The following is an 8,684-nucleotide window of genomic DNA, read 5'->3' on the forward strand; positions in this document are numbered from 1 at the left end:
CATTTTTTTCCAATAAATCGTCGCTTTAGTCCCACGTTTTTCATTTATACGGGGGTAATAGGAGAAAAAGCACTGCTCAGTTTGTTACACAATTTCTCCTGAATACAGCAATACCAGATATGTGGTCGTAAACTGCTATATGGGCAAGGCTCAGAAAAGAAGGAGCATTATTTGGTTTTTGAGCACAGATTCTGCTGGAATATATTTCAGGCACCATATTGTGTTTGCAGATGTGGAAACTACACCCCTCATGGCATTTATCTAGGGGTGTAGTGATCATTTTAACCCTACAGGAGCTTTCCGGAACTTGATGCAAAGCATGAAAAATTGCACATTTTTCACAATTATGCCATTTCAGTGCCCAATACGTTGTGCCCAGCTTGTGTTATCGGAGACACTCACCCCATGAATTGGTATGCAGGTTCTTCTGGGTACGAAAATACCCCACATGTATCTACTATCTCCTGCTAGGGCACTCGGCAAAGCTCAGAAGGGAAATAGCACAATGCCTGCTTTGATGCATTGTAACATGATTACAGAGGCTCAGAGGTTTTAAAATATTAGAAAACCCCAAGACGTGACCCCATTTTGAAAACCACACCCCTCAAGGTATTCATCTAGGGGTATAGTGAGAAATTTGACTTTTCAGATATTTGTAGGAATTAAAACAAAATTGGTAGAAAAGAAAATATTTATTTTACAGATTTATTTTACTTGAGTTTGATGAAACATTTTGTGGATGTATCAAGCACCAATGGAAAAAAAAAGGATCTCACAATTAATTCAGCTTTTTTCCTGTGTTCATTGATATTCCATATGTGACCTTTTTTTATTGTACAGGCACACGGTGGAGCCCAGAAGTCAGGGTGTACCATGAGGCTCTTCAAGGTCTTAGTTTTTGCGTGGGTTATTTTGACCACATGATGGTATTCATTTAAGGGAATAATGTTTTCTTATATATACATATATATCCAATTAGTGCACAAGTGGGCAATTTTAAATGAAGGTGACATAAATAGTAAGATGACATCGATATGGACATCCTGAAAATTACAAAAGGCATAAATAAAACTAGTAATTCAATGAAGAATGGTAAATTCTGAAGAATTCTTATATGCAAAGTCCTAGTTTGGTGGGGCAAGTGCTGCATTGATATATTGTATCCTTTTGGATACCCCTCTTCGAGCACAGGGTGGCTCTTTTTTTTCGTTGGGGGGAATTCACTTGGGAAGTGTTGGCCAGGGACAATTCTACTCGCCCCACTTCCTGAAGCCCTGCTTCTCGCGCATTCCTTTTGATCTCTAAAAATAATTTTTTTATGAACTTTTTCAAGGTACTCCAGGTACCTGGAACGATTGCCAGCACTTCGGTAAAAAATAAAAGAATTGAGGGTGGCCATTTTCATTAAGTACGCTTTTTTGTACCATATTTTTGTCTTTCGCATGGCACAGTTTGGCTTTATTAATTGATCTCCCAAATTCACCCCTTCCATATGTTTGTTGTAGACCTGCATTCATACATGCTTTGAAACAGTGGTGTTTGCTCCACGAATTAAAACTGGGTTTGTGGTGTTGTCATGGATTGAGGAGAGCATTGGGACCTCATTTTGTGTCCCTGAATTTCACCAGGAGCACATTTTGATCGTATTGTGTCCTGGTTTCGCCAACTGACAGCTTTCAGTAAGAAAAAGGCTTTGAAAGATTTTTTAGATTCCTGCGAGCAGTGCCACAGGCCAGTGTTTTTCTTTCAACAAGGAACTTAAAAAGCGGAACACTTGTGTAGTAATTGTCGAGGTATAGGTGGTACCTCTTATCCATCAGAGGATGCAATACTATTTTACAGCTTGTGCCGAGAACTGGGGGGCACTCTGTGGGACTAATCTGTGTGTGTTTTTCTCCTCATACAAATGAAAGGAGTGTGTGTATCCAGACTGACTTTCGGCCAGTTTATATATTTTTATGCCATATCTATCTCTCTTGTTTGGCAAATATTGACAGAAATTAAGCCTTTCCTTGAAATGGACTAGTGATTCATTAAAAGCTATGTTTTTTTCAGGGACATAAACTTTTGAAAAAAACATATTAAAATGTGTGACGAGGGGCCTAATCTTTAAAACTTTAAAAGGGTCTCAAAACGTTTTCCAGGCATCACAGCACAGAATATAGGTGTATCATACAACATATCTGTGGCCCAATATTATTTTATGGTTGGTTTTCTTATAAGGCCCATGTTGAGTAAAAGCTCCCAGAGGGTTGCAATTTCATTTGGATTGGTTGGATACCATGCTTGGGTTCCGGCATAATGGGACATCAGATTTTTGGCTAAGAACTGTTGTACACATAAATTTGTTTGCATAACCATGAGGTTAACTAAAGTATCTGAAATTAAAAAAAAAAAAATCCTGGAAGCCAGTTGGATTTATTTTTCTGCCAGGTATTTCAGGTGTGTAGGAGTTAGGCGGTAGCCATATGGGATCACTTGTGCTTGGCTCATTCGAATCACTAGCCCTGCTTCGTTTCTGAGGGGGTTCCTCATCATCAGTGGAGGAGGATAACAAAAACTCTGATTCATCCTCACTGGAGCTTTCAGTATCGGAACGTAAAATTGCATATGCCTCCTCCACACTAATTAGACGAGACATTCCGGGTATATAACAATGCTGCACTAACCCTGAAGTGCAAATGTAAATTACTTAATTAGTATTAGTTTTTATTTTTTGTCTTTTTTTATGAATACAAAAGTAGAACCCTGACAAGGTAACTGTGACATGCAAAAGTAGCACACAAAATGACACCTAAATTGCTAAATTAACCTAAATTCCTATAACTATAGAAAACCCCCCCACAAAACTACTACTCAAAAATTTGGGAGTAGTGTGTGAGGTTGGACTAGTGCTGTTGGGCACTAAAGGGTGGGCAGTAAAGGGTGCTGGCGGCACTAAAGGGTGCTGGCGAATACTATAGCGTCACTAAAGGGCGGGCAGTAAAGGGTGCTGGTGGGCACTAAAGGGTCCTGGTGGACACTATAGCGGCACTAAAGGGTGGGCAGTACAGGGTCCCGGTGGGCACTAAAAGATGCTGGTGGACACTATAGCAGCACTAAGGGGTGGGCAGTACTGCTGGCGACCAATAATGGGTGCTGGTGGGCACTGAAGGGCACTAAAGTGGGCTGTGGGCCCTAAAGGGGGCTGATAGATATATATATATATACATATATATACATATATATATATATATATATATATATATATATACACTACCGTTCAAAAGTTTGGTGTCACCCAGACAATTTTGTGTTTTCCATGAAAACTCACACTTATATTTATCAAATGAGTTGCAAAATGACTAGAAAATATAGTCAAGACATTGACAAGGTTAGAAATAATGATTTTTATTTGAAATTATAATTTTCTCCTTCAAACTTTGCTTTCGTCAAAGAATGCTCCATTTGCAGCAATTAAAGCATTGCAGACATTTGGCACTCTAGCTGTTAATTTGCTGAGGTAATCGGGAGAAATTTCACCCCATGTTCCCACAAGTTGGATTGGCTTGATGGGCACTTCTTGCGTACCATACGGTCAAGCTGCTCCCACAACAGCTCTATGGGGTTGAGATCTGGTGACTGCGCTGGCCACTCCATTACAGATAGAATACCAGCTGCCTGCTTCTTCCCTAAATAGTTTTTGCATAATTTGGAAGTGTGCTTTGGGTCATTGTCCTGTTGTAGGATGAAATTGGCTCCAATCAAGCGCTGTCCACAGGGTATGGCATGGTGTTGCAAAATGGAGTGATAGCCTTCCTTATTCCTTTTACCTTGTACAAATCTCCCACTTTACCAGCACCAAAGGAACCCCAGGCCATCACATTACCTCCACCATGCTTGACAGATGGCGTCAGGCACTCTTCCAGCATCTTTTCAGTTGTTCTGCGTCTCACAAATGTTCTTTTGTGTGATCCAAACACCTCAAACTTTGATTCGTCTGTCCATAACACTTTTTTCCAATCTTCCTCTGTCCAATGTCTGTGTGCTTTTGCCCATGTTAATCTTTTCCTTTTATTAGCCAGTCTCAGATATGGCTTTTTCTTTGCCCCTCTGCCCTGAAGGCCAGCATCCCGGAGTCACCTCTTCACTGTAGTAATGAAGCTGCCAGTTGAGGACCTATTTCTCAAACTAGAGACGCTAATGTACTTGTACTTGTCTTGTTGCTGAGTTGTGCAGCGGGGCCTCCCACTTCTCTTTTTACTCTGGTTAGAGCCTGTTTGTGCTGTCCTCTGAAGGGCGTAGTATACACCGTTGTAGGAAATCTTCGCTTTCTTGGCAATTTCTCGCATGGAATAGCCTTAATTTCTAAGAACAAGAATAGACTGTTCACATGAAAGCTCTCTTCTTCTAGCCATTTGGAGAGTTTAATCGAACCAACAAATGTAATGCTCCAGATTCTCAACTAGCTCAAAGGAAGGTCAGTTTTATAGCTCCTCTAAACAGCAAAACGGTTTACACCTATGTAGATATTGCATTAAAAACCAGACGTTTGCAGCTAGAATAGTCATTTAGAACATTAACAATGTATTGAGTGTATTTCTGATTAATTTAATGTTATCTTCATTGAAAAAAACGGCTTTTCTTTCAAAAATAAGGAAATTTCTAAGTGACCCTAAACTTTTGAACGGTAGAATATATATATATATATATATATATATATACATCTAGATAGATAGATAGATAGATAGATAGATAGATGATAGATAGATAGATAGATAGATAGATAGATAGATAGATAGATAGATAGATAGATAGATAGATAGATAGATAGATAGATAGATAGATAGATAGATAGATAGATAGATAGATATGAAAATGCCTTCATAGAGGAGGTGAAACGATGTGGTTCCATGTTGGATGAACAAATTCACTTTATTTGAGTGCTGCTTCACACTCTCTTTTTTGGATATATATATATATATATATATATATATATATATATATATATATATATATGTTGATGGGCACTATAGAGGGCTGATGGGCACCAAAATAGGCTTTTTTTTTTTCACTTTCTGTCTCTCTCTCTCTCTCTCTCTCTCTCTGATCTCCTCACAGAAATGCGGAAATCAGAGAAGGTTACAGGATCTTTCTCCTGTTTATGACATCATAGAGGACTGTGATTGGTGAGTCTCTAAAGACTGACCAATCACATCGATCGCCGGCATGGGGGCATGCTGATTGGTCCCCAGCCCGGCAACAGAGGCGGTTGGCTGTCAATGACAGCTGCCGTTGCTGAGTTATCACTATGTAACTTCACATAGTGACAGTTTATTATTGCTCCGCAATAGTACAGCGCAGGTCTGCTTCAATAAGCAGTGTGCGCCGTACTATTGCAGAGCAGGTCCCAACAGGTTAATGCTTTTAACCCTAGAAAATAAATATAGACATTTTAACCACTGTTGCATGTCTATGTTCAGTACACATGTGCATGGCATTCTAATCCATTCTTATATGATTTCTGTTTGTGTGAAAATAACCAACTAAGTTGAAGTTTAGGGTTGGTGGTTATTATTAGTATGGGACTTAGAGCGGCATATGATGAAGCTAAGAATATCCGAATGTCATTCATGTCAGGACTCACATTAGACAATGTTAATGTATAGATCCATAATGAGTTGTCAAGTCCAAATAGTACAACATACACAAAAACTAATAAGATAACAGCTCTTGAGGCTTTATAATGTGCTGATCTCCTTTGGGATCTGTCCAAGTTCATCATTCTTCTCATACTTCTTTCATGGTGGTACAAAATACACACCATGTAACTGCTTGCCAGGGTCATGGCTACCACAAAAACAAAATCCCGCATAGCATAAAACATTCCATTTACAATATATGTTTTATAATTTAAGAAGTCTGTGTCACAGTAGACCAGATGCAGAGTATATACTGAAGTTGTTATATTTTTCCTAGAGTTGGCATTCAGGACAAAGAAAGGATAGGTAGCAAGATTAATGGTCCAGAAGATTAGAATAATGAAAATAGCTCTTTGTGTTACTTTTTGTTTTAGGTAAATCCAATAATGTTTCATTGGTACAATATGAATACACTGGTGGCAGCTAAGCAAACTGGTGATGCTTATAGACATTGCTCGACTTACTCTGTATGTGTATATGACAAGCTTGCACTCTGTGTCATCAAGCAAATGCTCAACACCTAAAGCACTAAGGGACTGAGGTATTATACGAGAAAAGAGAACAAGAAAATTGAAGAAACACAATATTGACAATATTGTATTGGTGGGCAGGAGTTTTCTTTCAATTATTCTGATGTAAGTAAATTGGAAACAGATGAAAACATTTCCTGGAATACCAATTATTAACAAAAGCAGAAATCCAAACGCATTTATAATAACACGAAGCTCCATGATGACTTCTAACAATCTGCAATAAAAAAAATCAATATTTTTTTAATAATTTTTTTAGATTTAAGCTAAGGAAAACAGAAAAAAAACAGACAGGATGAGAACCTAAATATACAAATGTCACAAATAGGCTTATATAAAATATACAAATAGTATAGTGTAAATTATATACCGGGAGACAGCTATGCTGTATAAACTAAAATTAGACAACTTGACAATGCTACCTGCACAAAACAAGACATACTATAAGATGCCAAAACATATGTGGGAAAAACAAAAAGTTACCACCTAACCAATAAAGTCAGGGTGGAAGACATTGAACGGGTTGAGTTCTTGATTAATTACCCGATATTGATGGGAACAATTGTACATTCTAAAGCAAATGATCGATCTGTAATGGAGAAACTAGATGATGGAGTCAGAGAATAAGTCGTTAGGGTCAAGAGCACAGTAGCTAGAGACAGGAGCCACCTCTAAGTCCCCCGGCACACAACCGTGCCCGTAATAACGGTACGTGATTAAGGGCACGAACAGCCGTGTTTGCGGCAATAAATAGGATATGTCCTGTCTTATGCACAGCCTTTCTACGGCACAGACACCTTCCCGTAAATATACGGGAAGGTGTCCGTGGGTAATATAAATTAATGGGTCTGTAATTCTACGGTCGTGTGCATGGGGCTTAAGTTTTAGTTCAAAAGGCAAAGATCACTCTTTACACTGGAACCAGGACTTTTAGGCTTTTGAATGTATGCAGAATGGTAGACAATAGATATGTATGGAACAAACAGACCATAGTCATTTATTAAAGGACTTCTTAACCCCATATATCTTGAGGCTGCTCAACCATTTTTATAAACAGGCCCTCAGAGTACCGTATTTTTCAGACTATAAAATGCAGTTTTTAGCAAGAATAAATCTTGCTAAAAAGTCCCTTCGTCTTATAGTCGGCAGTCAAGGGACACGGCAGCCTGACCGCTATTTACTTAAACTTCTTCCCGAGCCTTGATGTGCCGGCACATCATGGAGCGGGGAGGGGATGATGTATGGAGCGGGCATTTATAGTGGTTTTCCCATGAAGGACATTTATGACATATCCACAGGATATTATCCAAAAATAAAGTATTTGAAGCAGCACAAATCCCGATATCAGGAGCGGTGTCACGCTGTAAAATCAGACAAAACTAGTCTGACGTGATGTAATCCTCAGAAAAAGCATGGTTGAACAGCAGCACACATCTCCCAAATTTCAATCAATATATTCTTTTATTGGTCAAACATCCAGTAAAAAATGGCAACGTTTTGACCCGTGACATCTGGAGGGTCTTTCTCAATAAAATCAATCAATCTTTTCTACAAAATAATTAAATATTAATTATTCTGAGAGCCATAACTTTTTTATTTTTCAGTCAAAAAGTCAAGGCTTTTTTTTTGCAGAAGGGGTTGTAGTTTTTATTGGTACTATTTTGCGATACATGCGACATTTTTGATAACTTCTTATTCTATATTTTGGGAGGAGTGGTGACCCAAAAAAATAATGATTCTGGCATTGTATTGTACGTATTTTTTTTGCGGTGTTCACCGTGCTTGAAAAATAATATTATCGTTTGATAGATTGGGTCATTACCAATGCGGTGATACCAAATATGTGTATTTTTTTAACGTTTTCATTTTTTTCCTAAAATGCAAGTCTAATTGGAAAAAAAGCACTTTTTGTTTTTGTAACATAATCAATTTTTACACTTTTATAAAACATTTTTATTACCTTTTTTTTTAACTTTTTACTTGTTTTACTTGAAGACCTGCCGCACTGATAACTGCTATAATACATTATACTACCTAGGTAGTGTAACTTATTATAAACTGTCAGGCTGGGCTCACACGACCTATTTTCAGACGTAAACGAGGCGTATTATGCCTCGTTTTACGCCTGAAAATAGGGCTGCAATACGTCGGCAAACATCTGCCCAGTCATTTGAATGGGTTTGCCGACGTACTGTGCAGACAACCTGTAATTTACGTGTCGTCATTTGACAGCTGTCAAACGACGACGCGTAAATGGACTGCCTCGGCAAAGAAGTGCAGGGCACTTCTTTGCCACGTAATTTGAGCTGTTCTTCATTGAACTCAATGAAGCACAGCTCAAGATTTACGAGCGTCTCAGACGGCTCGCAAAATGCGAGGAGGAGCATTTACGTGTGAAACGAGGCAGCTGTTAACAGTCTGTCTTTTCACACGTAAATGCCTCTCATCGTGTGAACATACCCTCAGTGTGATG

The 8,684-nt window shown here is 38.6% G+C and overlaps 1 protein-coding gene across 1 annotated transcript; it reads right to left on the bottom strand.

Moving 5' to 3' along the window:
• Window positions 1-5,458: 5,458 nt before the first annotated feature.
• On the bottom strand, window positions 5,459-6,412 carry LOC142741840 (olfactory receptor class A-like protein 1). The gene has a single exon (XM_075851169.1). It carries the CDS (start codon window positions 6,410-6,412, stop codon window positions 5,459-5,461), a length of 954 nt encoding a protein of 317 aa, XP_075707284.1.
• Window positions 6,413-8,684: the final 2,272 nt, after the last annotated feature.

Source organism: Rhinoderma darwinii, chromosome 2, assembly GCF_050947455.1.
Source record: "Rhinoderma darwinii isolate aRhiDar2 chromosome 2, aRhiDar2.hap1, whole genome shotgun sequence".
Lineage (NCBI taxonomy): Eukaryota > Metazoa > Chordata > Amphibia > Anura > Rhinodermatidae > Rhinoderma > Rhinoderma darwinii.

Excerpts from the sequence above, each read along its gene's own strand:
- LOC142741840 (XM_075851169.1), bottom strand. The coding sequence starts at position 6,412 with ATGGAGCTTCGTGTTATTATAAATGCGTTTGGATTTCTGCTTTTGTTA.